We start from the raw sequence: 16637 nt of genomic DNA on the forward strand, positions 1-16637 counted from the left end.
TTGTGATAATCAGGGTAAAGATGGAAGGGAGCAAGAAGCCAAAAGCCTCCAGCCCCTTTTCCATCCAGAGGGTTCCCAATCAAAGCTCAAGCCAGGACTGATCCGGCTTAGCTTCTAGGCTGGAGTGCCTTCAGGGTGCTATGGCACAGGTCTGCTGAGATAAACTTTTATGGGGAGATCCTAGGCAGAGACGGTCTTGCAGGCTGATGGAAATGAGGAAGCCAGGGTCAGAGGGCAGTTGGGAAGTGTTGAGAAAAGAAGAAAGTGAAAAGGGAGCGGGAACAGAAAAGCCTCCATTCCATGGGCTCCCCAGGCAGCCCTCCATCCAGTCCCCAGCCAGCTGATCCTTCTTAGCTTCTGTGCTGGTGCCCACTTAGTGTCCTGTGGCACCTGAGGGCTGCCTTGTGGACCTTCACAAGAACGTCACAGGCTGCTGTGGGGACACAGGCAGGTGAAAAGGAGGGGACTAGTAAGTCAGGGGGATTGGGAGGCATTGGTACAAGTGAAGAAAAGCCAAAGAAAGGGGAAAGCCAAAAGCCTCCACCTCCTGGTCTCCCCATGTGGTCCCCTGTTCAAGCCCCAGTCAAGCCTGATACTGCTTAGTTTCTGGACTGAGGCACCCTCAGGCTGCAACAGAGCCACGGGGCTGGTGGAAAAAAAACCTACAGAAAGGTCCCTGTCTTTGTCAGGGGTGCTGGTAGCTGGGAAACTTATAGAAACCCAGAGTTTCAAGAGGCAATTAAGAAGGTTTGTGACAAGCAGGAGAGAGCCAGAAGAAAACAGAAAGCTAAAGCCTCCAGCCCATGTCTTCCCAGGCAGTCCCCCGTCTGAGACTCACCCAAGCCAGACCCTGCTTGGCTACAATGATCTAGGGCTGCTACAGTGCCTGGGAGCTACAGAGTCAAACCCATACAGGGAAGAACCTGGCTGCAGCAGGGGTGTAGGCAAGCGGGAAAGAAAGAACAGAGAGTCAGAGTGGTTGGCAAGCATTGGAACAAGTGGAGAAAGCTTGAAGAAGGCAAAAGGCAAAAGCCTGTAGCCCTTGGTCTTTACAGGAGTCCCCCATCCAAGCCCCAGCCGGGCCTGCCCCTTCTTAGCTTTCATGCTGCAGTGCCCTAGGGCTGTTATGGTGCCTGGAGACTACTGAGACAAACCCACACAGGGAGTTTGTGGGCCTTGGAAGGGGCGTATGCAAGTGGGAAACGGGAGACAGGGTCAGGGGGCAGTTGGGAAGCGTTGGGAAAAGCAGGGGAAATGTTTAAGAAGGTGAAAAGGAAAAAGACTCCAGCCCCCGGTCTTTGCAGGCAGACCCCCATCCAAGACTCTGACAAGCCCAACTCTACTTAACTTCTGGGGCCCTGCCCACAGGCTTTCTGGTTGCAGCCCTGGACCTCTGTATGGGGGTTTGCTCTTACAGGCCTCATAGGCCATAGCTAAGCACGATTGTGACTGAATGAGGCTTGAATGGGAGACCACTTGGGGAGACCAGGGCTGGAGGCTTTTGGCTACTTGTTCTTTTTTTTTCTTTCCCCCTTTTTTCACACTTCTTAACTGACCCCAAAGTCTTTGGACCCCATTTCCCATCCACCTGTGCCCCCGACACAAACTGAGACCTCCCAATGGGTGTCTGTCCCAGCTGACATTGGTTGGCATAGCAGCCTGAGAGCACCCCAGCATGGAAGCTGAGGCACTGCTGGGGCTGAGATAAGGGACTGCCTGGGGAGTAAGGTGGCTGGAGGCTTTTGGCCTCCTGCTCCCTTCCCACATTCCCCTGCTTTTGGTACTGCAGTAAGTGGGGGAATGAGAAAAGGAGCTGGATGCCAAAACTTTCAGCCCCCGATCTCCCCATGTGGTCCTTCCTACAAGCCAAAGCAAGGCCTGACCCTGCTTAGCTTTCAGGCTGGGGAGCCCTCAGCCTTCTATGTCACCTGGTAGGTGCTGACAGGGCCACAATGGGGGTGTAGGGGGTCAAAAAGAAAAGGACAGAGAGTTAAGGTTTAGTTGGAAAGCATTGCAACAAGCAGAAGAAAGTGGGAAGGGAGAAGGAAGCTGAAAGCTTCCAGGCCCTTATCCCCCCAGGCCTTCCACCATCCAAGATCCAGCCAGTCCCTACTCTGCTTAGCTCTGAGCTGGGGTGACCTCAGGCTGCTACTGCACCTGAGGAGCTGCCATGACAGACACCCACAGGGAGGTCCCTGGCCACAGTGGGGAACAGGTGGGATGAAATGTGAGGGCCAGAGAGTTAGCAGCTTTTTGGGAAGCATTGCAACAAGCAAAAAAATGGGAGGGCAAGGGAAGCCAAAAGCCTCAGCTTCCACTCTCCCCAGCAGTCCCCCATCCAAGCACCATCGAGGCCCGACTCTGCTTACCTTCTAGGCTGAGGCATCCTTGGGCTACCATGACACCCAACAGCTGCTAGGACAGACCCCCTCAGGGATGCCCCAGGATGTGGAGGGGGCACAAGCATGCGGGAGTAGGAAAGTGATAGCCTGAGTGTCAGGAGAAGGTTGGAAATCTTTGCGACAAGCAAGGGAAATTGGGAAAAAAACTGGAAGCAAAAAGCCTCTAGCCCCTGTCTCCCTATGCAGTCCCCCATCCAAGCCCAAGCTGGGATGTATCCTGCATTAGCTTTTTGGGCTGAGGCACCCACAGGCTGCAGTGGCTCTCAGTTACTTCAGAGGCAGGCCCATTCAGGGAGGTCCTGGGCCATGGCTTGGGTGCAGGCAGGCTGAAAAGGGCTGGCCAGAGTCAGGGGGTATTTGGGAATGGTGGCCACATTTGAGGGAAGGAGGGAAAGGAGCCAGAAGCCAAAAACCTCTAGCCCCCTATACCTTCTGGCTATCCTCCATTCAAGCCCCAGCCAGGGACGACCCTGCTTAGGTCCCGGGTTGGTGTGCCCTCACAAAGCTATGGCACCAGGGATCTTACAGGGAGGAAATCTTACAGGAAGGTCCCAGGCCACAACAGGCTTGCAGGCTGATGGAATATGGGGCCAGAGTCGGGGGGCAGTTGAGAAGCATTGGGACAAGTAGGGAAAAGTGAAAAGCGGGGAGGGGGAAGCCTCCAGCCCCCCGTTGAGAAGCATCTGGACAAGTGGGGAAAAGAGAAAAGGGTGTGGGATGAAAAGAGCCTCCAGCCCCTGGTCTCCCCAAGTGGCCCCCCATCCAAGCCACAGCCAGGCTCAACTGTGCTTAGCTTTCACACTGGGGCACACTCAGGGTGCTATGGCACCTGAGGGCTGCTGGGAGGACCTTCAGAAGAAGGTCCTGGGCTGCCGAGGGGTACAAGCTGGTGGAAAAGGTGGAGCCAGTGAGTCAGAGGGTGGTTGGGACAAGTGGGGCAATGTGGTAGAAACGGGAAGGCACAAGTCTCCAGCTGCTGGTCTCCCCGGGTGGTCCCCTATCCAAGCGCCAGCCAAGCAAGACCCTGCGTAGCTTCTGGGATGTGGCACCCTAGGGCTGCTAGGGTGCCTTGGGACTGCCGATACAAACCCAAATGGGGAAGTCCTGGGACAAGGCGTGGGCCTAGGCAAGTGAGAAAAAAGATGCAGATTCGGGTGTGGTTGGGAAGCCTTGGGACTAGTGGGAGAAAGCTTGTTGATGTCTAAGAGAAAATGCCTCCAGCACCTGGCCTTTAAAGCAGTCCCCCATCCAAGCCCTGCCAGGCCTGACCCTGCTTAGCTTCTGGGCTGTGGTGCCCTAGGGCTACTATGGCACCTAGGGGCTGCTGAAACAGACCCCCATGGGAGGTCCAAGGTCTTGGTGTGGGTGTAGGCAAGAGGGAAAGCTTGACGAAGATGAAAAGGCAAAAGCCTCCAGCCCCCAGGGTTTCCAGGCAGTCCCCCATCCAAGTCCCTGCCAGGCTGGTCCTTGCTTAGCTTCCTGGCCCCCACCTGCTGGTGTTTTCACTGCAGCCTGGTACCTCTTTGTAGTGGTTTACACTGGCAGGCTCCGTGGGCCCCTGCAGGCTGAGGGTGGCTCATCCTGGAAGCTAAGCAGGGTTTGGCTTAACTGAAGCTTGGATGGGGAACCACCTGGGGAGATAGGGCTGGAGGCTTTTGGCTTCCCGTTCTTTTCCCAGTTTCCTCCTCTGATTGAAACACTTCTTAACCACCCTGGACTCTATGGACACCATATCATGCCCAACGCATACTCAGACCTCCCCGTGGGGGTCCATCCCGGCTGACTCCAGTTGGCATAGCAGCCTGAGGGTGTCCCAGCATGCAAGCTGAGCAGAGTAGGGCATGAGGGACGACTTTGGGAGTCCGGTGGCTGGAGACTTTTGGACTCCTGCTAACTTCCTGCTTTCCTTCACTTTTGGCAACGATTTCCAACTGCCCTCTGACTCCCTAATCTCCCATTTCCTCCCGCCAGTGCCCCCACCTTGAACTGCAACTTCTCCGTGGGGGTTTGTTCCAGCAGCCTCCCTGAGGACCCCCAGCCCAGAAGCTAAGCAGGGTTGGGCCTAACTGATGCTTGGATGGGGTGCCACGTGGAATGACCAGGCTTCCAGCTTTTTGGCTTCCTGCTCTTTTCGACCTTTTCCCCCTTGTAGCAACATTTCTCAACCACACCCTGACCTTCAGACTGCTATGGTTTACAGGGGCTGCATAGATAAAGCCCCATAGGCAGGTGCCTGGCTGCGGGTTGGGGGCAGGTTAGCTGGAAAAGAAATGTCGGAGAGTTAGCGAGTGGTTGGGAAGTGTTGTGACAAGCAAAGAAAAAAAAAAAACGGGAGTGGGAAGCCAAAAGCCTCTAGACCACAGTCTCCCCAAGTAGTCCCCGGTCCAACCCCACCAAAGCTCTACCCTGCTTAGCTTCTATGTTGGGGCACCCTCAGGCTGCTATGAAGCCCAAGGGCTGCTATCATGGTCCTCCTCAGGGACACTTCACAACACAGAGTGGGCACAGGAGTGTGTGGAAGTCAATAAGGAAAAGCCAGAGAATCACTGGGCTGTTGGAACGCTTTGTGACAAGCAGGAAAAATGGGAAAAGAGTAAGAAGCCAAAAGCAACCAGCCCCCATCTCCTTGGGCAGTCCCCAACCCTAGACCAAGCCAGGCTCGACCCCTCTTAGCTTCAATGGAATTTGGTGCCTTCAAAGAGGAGAGGTCCCAGGCCAGAGCAGGGGTGCAGGCAGGCGCAAAAGGGCTGGCCAAAGAGTTGGGGGCAGATAGAAAGAGTTGTGACAATTGGAGGAAAGCAGTAAGGAGGCAAGAAGCCACAAATCTCCAGCCCCTGTCCCTCCAGGTGTTCCCCCATGCAAGCCCTAGCCAAGCCTGACCCTGCTTAGCTCCCGGGCTGGGGCACTCTCAGCGTGCTTTGGTGCCTCTCTACCCGTTAAATACAAACTCCCTGTTCCCTCCTCTGCCAGCCCCTGGCAACCACCATTCTACTTTCTGTCTTTACCATTTTGACTATTATTTTGTTTTTGCTTTTGTTTTGAGATGAAGTCTCGCTCTGTCGCCCAGGCCAGCACTTTGGGAGGCCAAGGTGGTGGATAGCTTGAGATCAGGAGTTCGCGAATGGCCTGGCCAACAGTCGAAATCCCATCTCTACGAAAAACACAAAAATCAGCCTGGCATGGTGGTGTGCATCTGTAATCCCAGATAGTTGGGACGCTGAGGCACAAGAATGGCTTCAACCTAGGAGGCAAAGGTTGCAATGAGCCAAGATTGTGCCACTGTGCAGCCTGGGCAACAGAGTAAGACTCTATCTCAAAAAAAAAAAAAAAAAGGTTAAAAAAGGGAAACTTGTTTTCTTGCTTCCAACTTATTCATTTTTGCCATTAATACATGAGCATGGGCAAATAAATATGGACCAAAAAAAAAGCAGAACCTATATTGGAATTATACATAAAGACTCTGGACTCATATTCTCAAGATGAAAAGCCAAAAGCTAGAATCTCAGCATGAAAGAACAGAGACACAGGAAGAACGTTTTTTTCTGTCTGGTATTCATTTCTAGGCACTCCAACCTCTGCCTCCTGAGTTCAAGTGATTCTCATGCCTCAGCCTCCCAAGTAGCTGGGATTACAGGCATGTGCCATCATGCCTGGCTAATTTTTGTATTTTTAGTAGAGACGTGGTTTCGGCATGTTGGTCAGGCTGGTCTTGAACTCCTGACCCGGCCGGACAAGGTGGCTCACACCTGTAATCTCAGCACTTTGGGAGGCCAAGATGGCAGATCACAAGGTCAGGAGTTTGAGACCAGCCTGGGCAACACAGTGAAACCCTGTCTTTACTAAAAATACAAACATTAGCCACGCACGGTGGCGGGTGCCTGTAATCCCAGTTACTCGGGAAGCTGTGGCAGGAGAATTGCTTGAGCCTGGGAGGCGGAGACTGCAGTGACCCCAGATCTGCAACCTCCTCCTCGGGTTCAAGTGGTTCTGCTGCCTCAGCCCCTCCAGTAGCTGGGATTACAGGCAGGCATCACCACGCCCGGTTAATTTTTGTATTTTTAGTAGAGACGAGGTTTCAGCATGATGGCCAGGTGGCTGGGATTCCCCCGCCTCGCCCCAGATCCCCGGGAGAGGCCAGCACGGCCCTCCCGTGGGTGTCACAGAGACAGATGCAAGGAGAGTCCCTCTCCTTGGGAAGGGGAGGGCTGGGTGCAGTCCGCAGGGCCCCTCCGGGAGCTGACCTAGGATGGAGTTGAGGTGCAGCGGCGCTGGACCCTAGGGCCCCTGCCTCCCTCCTGGGGAGCCGGGTGACCCAGGCAGCCCCGGTGAGGCCGCCGGGCTCCCACAGGACGGATGCGGACAGGGAAGCCGGGGACGCCTCCCTGCTGGACTGTCCCTCCAGCCCCCAGCTTTCCCTCGCAGAGGGACCAGGGAGCCCGCCCTGCATCCTGAGGCGCCGCGCTTGAGGGACCCCACAGCTCCCGCCAGGCCGCTTTCTTTGTGGATCCTGAAGCTGAGGTCCAGAGGAGGGCAGGGGCAGGACCTGGAAGCTCCCCAGGCAAAGGGAGGCGATCTCGGGGCTGGGGTCACAGGGCTCCACTCCTGTGATCTCTAGGGCCCTAGAGCCGGGAGGAGAGACTGAGGGGGGGGGCCTTTCGTCCACCGCTGGGGCTGGGCAAAGGCTCAGCCTGTGCCGCAACGCGAAGCTACTTCTGTGCAGTCCGAGCCGCGGCCCCTTTAAGGGGGGGGTGGTGCTTCAGCCAGTCGCTGGGGTCGCTGCTGGCGTGCGCGCCTCTACGGAAGCCGAGACGGCGCTTTCCGCGGGGCCCCGGCAGAAGCCGCGGCGTCGTTGAAGCGAACGGAAGCGGTGGCGATGTGGTCGGAGCGAGCGAAAGCGGCGGCCAGAGTCTGGGACGTAGTCCTGGTGGGCAGAAGCGAAGTCGACTTCCCAGCGAGCAGAAGCGACAAGCTTCGGAGAAGCCGTGGTGGCTTCCATGCGATGGGGGAGCAGGAGGGAGACTTCCTCGGTAAGTGGCGGGGCATGGACCCCCGCCTCCCCCGGGAACCCTCCGGGCCTCCCTGCTCCTTCCCCACGACTCGCTTTTGGGCTCTGACTCCTTGTGGGCATCTGGGCCCCAGTAGTTTGCGTGGCGGTGGTTGTGGGGTCCTGGCCGTCCCAGCGTGCGCACCCTGGCCAGGAACGGTGTGTGACCCGCTTCCAGGTATAGGAGCACCTGGCCCAGAGGCCGCGGTGAAGCGCGGGACCTGGGACCCTCCGAGCCCCTGGCCCTCTGAGCTGAGGTCCAGGGTTATTTTGATGTTTCAGGACCTTTTAGAAAGAGACCTCGCTAGAACAGAATAGAACAGGTAACATTTGTAGTGTGAATTATTTGAGGAGTCTCCAGGTATTTAGCTGTTTTCCGTGGTGTCTATTTCATTTACAGTGTATGAGTTCCCTTTTTTCCAAAACTATACCTGTATTCCTTTTTTTTTTTTTTCCTTTGGAGGCAATCTCGTTCTGCCCCGGCTGGACTGCAGTGGTGCCATCTGACCTCAGTGCAACTTGCGCTGCGGGGTTCAAGCAATTTTCCTGTCTCAGCCTCCTGAGTAGCTGGGACTGCAGGGGCCCGCCACCACGCCAGGCTAATTTTTGTATCAGTAGTAAAGACGGGGTTTCTCCATATTGATCAGGCTGGTCTCAAACTCTTGACCTCAGGTGATCTGCTGCCTCGGACTCCCAAAAGTTCTGGGATTACTGGCGTAAGCCACCGAGCCTGGCCTCTCCTATTTTTAAAAAACTTTCTAGGAATATTCAATAAGTGTGAGATTATCTGTGTGTGGGTTTCAATTAAACCACACACAGTTAATTGACTTTGTTGGATAGTTAATTTTGAGGACCTTTTATCTGTTTGATTTTCTGTCGCAGAATTGTCTGTTCAGGTCCTTTTCGAAATATTAGATTCTTTTGCTACTTTGTAGTGTTTTTTGTGTACACCTTAGATGACAACTCATGAATTACATGAAAATTTACCTGAGATTTTTGCCTAATCTATAGGATGCTTTTTTAATTTGGAAAGTAGTTTCTTTGTCGTGCAGAAACTTTTCAAGTTGATGTAGTCCATGTTTATTTTTGCGATTTATGCATGTAATTTTGGTCACCCATATAAGAAAATACTTATCAGTGACAAAGCATTTAATTGTCAATGAGGTTTTTCTTCCAGGGTGTTTGTTTCTTTTTCTTTTTGCAAAGTTGAGCAGAGAGTCAAGTGACCCAGAATATATGCTCAACCTGTGTTGTAGTTAAAAACATTTTGTGGTTTATGGTCTTTTGTTCTGGTCTTCGGGGTTTTTTTGATTTGTTTGTTTTTTGCAAGGGGGGTTGATTTTCATATATCATGTAAAATCAGGGTCCTGTTTCTCTCTTCCGCATTCAGATAACATTTTTCTCAAAGGTATTCATTGAGCAGACTCTGCCTTCCACACTGCGGTGGTCTTTATCAAAGTGAGTTGACTATGTCCATATTTGCGTTGATCTTGTTTTGGCCTCCCCATTTTTATCCACAATTCTAGGTGTTTTTTTTTTTTTTTTTGAGAGACGGAGTTTCACTCTTGTTACACAGGCTGGAGTGCAAAGGCGCCATCTCGGTTCACCGAAACCTCCGCCTCCTGGATTCAGGCAATTCTCCTGCCTCAGCCTCCTGAGTAGCTGGGATTACAGGCACGCACCACCATGCCCAGCTAATTTTTAGTATTTTTAGTAGAGACGGTGTTTCACCATGCTGACCAGGATGGTATCGATCTTTGACCTCGTGATCCACCCTCCTCAGCCTCACAAAGTGCTGAGATTACAGGCTTGAGCCACCGCGCCCGGCTAATTCTAGGTATTGTTTTTATCCAAGTACCATATATCTGCTGCATAACTGCAGCTTGGCAGTGTGATTTAATATCGAGGATTGTGGGTCCTCACTTTGATTGAATTTCTCAGGATTCCTTTAGATATGAATTGCTTTTATGGTTCCTGTGATTTTTAGCAATATGTATTTCTTTCTGTTAACTTTTTTTTCACAACATAAAGGTGCATAATGGGGGGTACATTTTCACACGTATAGAATGGGTAATGATCAAATCAGGGTACTTAGGATCTCTGTTCCCTCATAAGGTATTATTTTTCTGTGGAGAGAACACATAAAATTCTCCTTCCTTGTTCTTTTGAAAAATATAATATTGTTAACTCCAGTCACCAGGCTGAGGAGGAGAACACTCAGATTGATTCCTTTAAGGTTAAGATAACTTTGCTTTCATAACCAATCCCTACTTCCTTCTCTATCTCCCAGACAGGCCTGGTAGCCAATACTGTGTTTTCTACCTCTTTAAGACAGACATCTTAAGATTCAGTGTTTGTCTTTCTTGGCCCAGCTCATTATGTTTAACATAATGTTTTCCAGGTTCATCTGGGTTGCTCCACATGACACTGTTTCATCATTTTGGTGGCCGAAGAATATTTCCTAGTGTATGCATACGAGAGTTTCTTGATCCCTTTGTGGATGGACAGGTAGATTGAATGTATACCCAGTAGTGGGAATGCTAGGTGGTATGCTATTTTTCCTTTCTATTCTTTGCAGGACCCCCAACTGTTTTTTGTAGCGTTAATACTAATTTACGTTTCCACAAACAGTTCCCCTTTGTGGAAATTCATACTAGAAGTTGTCTTTTTAAGTATTTTAATCTGTTTGTAATGTTCATTCTAGTTGGGAGTTAGATAAGATCTGAGTGTGGTATTGGTCTTCATTTTTCTCATGCATAGTAATGGTAACCACATTTTTGCAAATTTTGCATCAGTTTCTTGTCTGCACAAATATCTCTTCAGATTGTTTGGTTTGGTTATTTTTCTGCTTTTTTTTTTTGCCCAGCCAGTAGTGCTACTTGGCTGTACCTTTTCAAAAATAACCCCTTATCCAACTGAATGTTTGCCCAAACGTTTCTTACAATTTTTAGAATGCTTTTTCATTTTGTTCATTGTTTGTTAGACACAAACTCTTCAGTTTGACGTGGCCCCACATGTGTATGAGTTCTTGGTTAGCTGTGCTGTTCGTTGCTAATGAAGAAAAAACTCAATCACTACCAAAGCAGTTCATTGTACACGGTTTTCTTTTCCTTGTATTTTTGTTTTTGCAAATCGTGAGCATACATCCAAGTTGCAATAAATATACTCACACCGAGGTTGTCTTTATAGGAGCTTTATGGTTGCGAGTTTTGTGTATAATCGTTAATCCTTTTCAGTTGATTATTGTGTATTTCATACCGTAAGAGTCCTGTAGTATTCTTTTGCATATGGATACCTAGTTTTGAAAACTTTCCCCATTGTGTCAGTTTGGTAGTGTTTTGAAAAATGTATTCACTCTATATAAATTTCTGTTTATTATTAAACGCCCTCGTTTTGCTCACTGGCCTGTGTTTCTCTGTGTTTACCAGTAGCATATGGGTTGGTTAACTAGGGATTTTCATTTAATTAGAACTCAGGGAATGTGATACATGCCACATGGTTTGTGTTTCTCAGGATAACTGGAAATTCAGGGTGTTTCACATTTCCATATAAATTTCGGCATTGTTTTCTTTATATATATGTTAAAACACCATTTGCCATATATAAATGTATATAATTAGAGGGTACAGGGAAGATTTTGATACATGTGTATTCTGAGTAATGATCAAATTGGGTTATTTAGCATCTCTTCACCTCGTATAGTTATGATTTTTTTTTTTTTTGTGGTAACAACATTCAGAATATTTTCCTCTAGCTACTTTGAGACATATGCTACGTTTGTGTTAAGGCCAGTCACCCTGCTGTGGAATAGAAGACCAGAATTGATTGCTCTCATCTGAGGGGAAGTTTTTACCCATTACTGATTCATTCCCAGACCCTCTCCATCTTCCTAGTGACCTCTAGTAACCCCTATTGAACTTTCTGCTTCTAGGAGATGAAGATGTTTTCAGTCTGCATGCCTGAGATCGTGTGGAATGGGACTTTCTCTACCAGGCTCATCCGTTGGACCTGATGTTCTCCAGGTTTCTTCATGTGGCTGCAGATGGCAGGATTTCCCAGAGCTTTATGGCTGGAACATACTCCATGGTGTATCTGTACAGCAGTTTCTTCATCCCTGCAGCTGTGGGTGCACAGGTAGGTTGGTTCTGTACTTTGGCCACAGTTACAAGTGCTTCAGTACCGATGGAAGGCAGATAGCTCTCTTCAGCCCAGGGATTTCAACTACTTTAAATGTGGAATCAGTGATGGGGCTGCCAGCTGACATGGTAGTTGTACTGTGAAGTTTTTCAGGAACTTCTTGCTGTTTCTCAGTGTGTGTATTCTAGTTTACGTCTCCACCAATAGTGTTGAAGAGGTTACCTTTCTGTAAGTCTACACTGGCTGGCGCCTTCCAAAATTTGTGTTTTGTTTTTGATAGTATTCATAGTGAGTGGAAGGAGATGGAATCTTAGCATGGTTTTCATGCACATTTTTGTGAGTATTAATGATGTGGAGAAAGTCATTTGAGAAATCCCCACATTGCTTTCCATGGTGTCTGAACTGGTTTGCATTTCCACCAGCAGCAGAGCAGCGTCCCTGTCCTTTGCCTCGTCTGCGTTCGTTCTTCTGAACTGTATCCTAATCGTCATTCTGGCCAGTGTGAAATACTATCTCATGGGCCTTTTGCTTTGCCTTTTTCTGATGCTGACTGAGGCAGAGAAGTGTTGTCATGTCTGTTGGTTGCTGTAAGCCTTCTTTCGAGGCGCATGTTTTCATGCCCCTTGCCCTTTCTTCATTGAGTTTTTGTTTTCCTGGTTTATTTGCTTAACGTCTTTAAGTAGATCCGGGATATTAGCCTTCATCAGATGCATGCGTGGGAACATTTTCTCCCGTTGTGCAGGCTGTCTGTTCACTCTGTTGGTCATTTCTTCTGTGCAGCAGCTCTTTTTGTATTAGGTGCCACTGGGCAATAATTGTTTTAGTTGCACTTGCTTTTGGAGACTGAGACACATCCATGCTATGCCAAATCCTCTGTCAGGAAGGGTGTTTCTAGGTTCTCTTGCAGGCTTTTCATAGTTTGAGGTCTTGCATTTACATCTTTCATTCATCTTGAGTTTATGTCTGTACACCGTGAGACACGGGGCCCACTGTTTTTCTTCTGCAGCTGGCTAGTCATTTATGCCAGCGCCGTCTATTGAAAGGAGGGAGTCCTTTCTCCAAAGCTGATTTTTGTGGATTTTGTTGAACATCAGATGGTGTTAGGGGTGAGGGTTTAAGTCTGGGTCCTCTAATCTGTTCCACTGCTCTGTGTGGAATGGGGTCCCTAGCTTTCAATGAAATTTAACATCAGGAAGTGTGACACAACCGAGGTAGTTTGGATTTCTCAGGATTGCTGTGGAAATTCAGTGTCTTTTATGGGCCACATGAATTTTAGCATTGCGTATTGACATAGTTTTTAAAAGGTTGGTCATATAGTGAAGGTATACAATGGGGGGAGTTAGAGTGGGGCATTTTGATTAATGCAGACACCGAGGAATGATAAAATCAGGATCTTTAGAGCCTCTCTTATCAAAAACAGTTGTGAATTTCTTTGTGGTGAAAACATTTGGAATCTCCCAGATTTTGTGAAAAGGGTGTGATGTTGTGTTAACCTCTGGTCACTTGGCTGTGGATCAGCGAGGAACGATTCATTCCTCTCATCTAAGTGTAACTTTGTGCCTATTTCTGACCTCTGCCCGTGCCCCTTCTTCCCTCCAACCTTTAGTAACTACTATTGTGCTTTCTAGACCTATGCAATAAAGCCTTTTATTTTGGATTCTACATTAGTTGTTCTTTTTCTGCCTGTCTTAGGTCATATATGATGTCCTCCAAGTTCAACAGCGTGGCTCCAAATGATGACATTTCATTCCAGTTTTCTAGCTGAAGACGATTCTATTTGTGCACATACACCAGGTATCCCTTCATGTTTGGATGGGCAGGTATTCTTTGTCTTGGCAATTGTGAATAGTGCTGCAGTCCACATAGGATGGCAGATGCCTCTTGCATGGACTGATTTCTTTTGTCCTGAAAGTATACTTAGTAGTAGACTTGTTAGACGAAGTGGTAGTTGTAGGTTAAACTTTTGGAGGAAGCTCCCAATGGTGTCTGTAGTATGTATACTAATTAACATTCTTACCAAATGAGTTCCTCTGTGGAAATTGACAGCAGCATTTGTGTCTCTTTTAATGTATTTGATTGCTTTGATAACACCCATATGAATTATAGTGAGATCATGTGTGTGGTTTTGAATTTACATCTTTCTCGTGATTTGTGATATTATCTAAGTTTTTAAAACTTGTTTTCAACGTTACGCCTTCTTTGCAGAAATGTCTGTTTAGGTTATTTGGTCCCATTTTGTTTAGTTATTAGTTTCTCTTTTGTGTTTTTGCTAGTAAGTAGCGTTTGTTGCTTAGACATTTTGAAGACAACCTTTCATCATATGTAGGTTTGCCGAAACCTTTCTTGTAAACTTCAGGATAATTTTTTTTTTTTTTGAGACGGAGTTTCGCTCTTGTTACCCAGGCTGGAGTGCAATGGCGCTATCTTGGCTCACCGCAACCTCCGCCTCCTGGGTTCAGGCAATTCTCCTGCCTCAGCCTCCCGAGTAGCTGGGATTACAGGCACGCGCCACCATGCCCAGCTAATTTTTTGTATTTTTAGTAGAGACGGGGTTTCACCATGTTGACCAGGATGGTCTCGATCTCTTGACCTTGTGATCCACCCGCCTAGGCCTTCCAAAGTGCTGGGATTACAGGCTTGAGCCACCGCGCCCAGCGGATTTTTTTAGAAATCTGCTTGGGCACAAACTCTAACGTATGATATAGTCCCACGTGTGTCTGTTTTCTTGTTGTCCTTTGAAGTAGGTGACTGATGAGGAAAAACAGAATCATAACCAAACTACCCCATCACCTATGAGTTTTTCCCCCTGTATTTTTTATTTTGTTTTGGCACACTGTGAGCACAGATCCACATTGACCTAAATATACCCACACCATGTGTCTTCTCATTGGAAGAGTTTGATGCTTTCGACTTTTGTTGATCAGTCTCTAATTCATTTTGAGTTAATCCTTGGTCTTTTTACACAATTGGGGTCCTATTCTACTTACGTAGGGATATCCAGTTTTCAAATCCATTTACTAAACAGATTCCCCCCTCTTCATTGTGTCTGTCGGTGTTCTTTTACAAAACGGATACACCACCTAGGAATTTGGGTTTGTGATCGAGCTCCCTCATTCTGTCTGTTGGTCTGGATTTCTCGGTTAGTGCCAGTCATCTATTGTTTAGATAACTGGCTTTTCAATATAATTTCAAATGGAGGACAGTGATGCATTCCATGTACTTTGTGTTTTCACGGTTGCTTTGAAATTCAGGGTGTTTCATGGTTCCATGTAAATTTTAGCATCATTGGTATTTTTTTTTTAAAAGAGATTACCCTAGAGTATATGTATATAACTAGAAGATACAGGGGCCATTTTGATATGGGTACACCTAGCATATTGATCGAATCACAATATTTAGCATCTGTGAAGTCCTCTAGGTATTATTTGTCTGTGGAGATGATACTCATAATCCTTTCCAGCTGTTTGGAAAATTCACTACAATATTTACCCTGGTCTCTCTGCTATAGAAGAGAAGGGCAGGACTGATCTGTTTTCTAAGTGTAACTTTGTACCCATGACCAATCCCTGCCTAGGCTCCCCTTCCCCACAGCCTCTGGTAACCACTATTGAACTTTCTGCTTCTGTGAGGTCAAGTTGTTTCAGATTCCACGTGCATGAGATCATGCAGTATATGCCTTTCTCTGCCTGGCTTATTTCATTTACATTAATGTTCCTCAGGTTTTTCCACATGGCCGCAAGTGATGAGATTTCACCATTTCTACGATTGAAGAATATTCTGCTCTGGGTATATATTGCAGTTTCCTCATCTCTTCATCAATGGAAGAACAGGTAGGTGTATTTCCTATCTTGGCTATCGTGAGTACTGCAGTACAGAGGGTAAGGCAGGTATCTCTTCCACGTAGGAATGGAATGATGGCTGGATGAAATGGCCTTTTTACTTTGTTTGAGGCACTTCCAGCTGTTTTTCGTAGTGTGTGTAGACATTGAGATTCCCACCAATAGTGTATGAGAAGAGTTTCCCCTTCTGAAAGTCTGTACTAGTTGTTTTCTTTTAAAACTTTTATTTCTGTTTTAGGTAGCATTCATTCTATGTGGATGGAAGCAGTATCTCAGTGCAGGTTTCCTTGACATTCTTGTGAGGATTAGCGCTTTTGAGAGACTTTTCTTTTACCTGTGAGTCAGTTTCACATCTGCGTCGTAGACACGTCTGTTCAGGTCCTTTGCCCAGACTTAGCTTGGGTGTTTGTTTTTGTTTCCCCCCACATGGTAGTGTTAGTTTCTTTCACAAATTTTATAACGACCCCTTTCAAAGACAGGATTTTCCATGGTTTTCTTTCAGTCTGTGAGGCACCTTCTCTTCTGTTCATTGTTTTCTTTTTGCAGCATAAGATCCAATGTTTTCCATAGTTCCATGTGTTTACGTGTTAGTGGTGACTTCCGTGTGCAGTTAAAAACAGTGAAAAAGATTGCCAATCCATGGCATTGTCTATGTCTTTTTTCCTTCTAATTTTCTTTTTCTTTTTATATTTCACATTTTGCAACTTGTGTGCATAGATTAGTCTTCTAAACTATGTGCTTACCCGTTGTTTCCTGAGGGAAGGAAATGGTTTCAAGATTGAGTTTAGGCCTTCTATGTAATTTACATCGATTTTTGTCCTATTTCAGTGTTTTTCATGTGGTTATCCAGTTTGCTCAAAATCATTTCTTCTTTTCCCATTGTGTCTATTTGTGTTGTGTTGAAAAATGTGTTCAGTGTACATTCATTTGGGTGGCATGTGGGACTCCGTCTTTCTGTCCGTTGGGTAGCCTTTCTGTTTTTATGCCAGTGGCAGGTTGTTTGGGTAAATAGAGGTTTTTGTTATTTTATCATTATGCTCACTTAGTGCCTTTAGTTTTTTGCATATGTTAGAAAACAGTTCTTTTCAGATACATGATTTTCTATAATTTTATCCCAGTCTGTAGGGTGCCTTTTCTTAGGGTTCACCGTTTACTCCTTGTTTATAAATGTTAAAGTTGTCCTTTGTCTAACCATTTTATATTTGCTTTTGTTAG

At 47.5% G+C, this 16637-nt stretch overlaps 1 protein-coding gene across 1 annotated transcript in view; it reads left to right on the forward strand.

The window, feature by feature from the left end:
• Window positions 1–3224: 3224 nt before the first annotated feature.
• The window catches only part of LOC108590531 (uncharacterized), a 30170-nt gene continuing 16757 nt past the window's right edge, over window positions 3225–16637 (forward strand). The window contains exons 1-6 of the mRNA XM_078333118.1: window positions 3225–3309; window positions 7163–7429; window positions 9848–9954; window positions 11378–11580; window positions 13276–13377; window positions 15303–15413. Of these exons, the coding sequence (XP_078189244.1) occupies window positions 3225–3309; window positions 7163–7429; window positions 9848–9954; window positions 11378–11458 (540 nt within the window). The 3' untranslated portion in view covers window positions 11459–11580; window positions 13276–13377; window positions 15303–15413. The remainder of the gene's footprint in view (window positions 3310–7162; window positions 7430–9847; window positions 9955–11377; window positions 11581–13275; window positions 13378–15302; window positions 15414–16637) is intronic.

The sequence above is a fragment of the Callithrix jacchus genome, chromosome 7 (assembly GCF_049354715.1).
Source record: "Callithrix jacchus isolate 240 chromosome 7, calJac240_pri, whole genome shotgun sequence".
NCBI classification, from domain to species: Eukaryota; Metazoa; Chordata; class Mammalia; order Primates; family Cebidae; genus Callithrix; species Callithrix jacchus.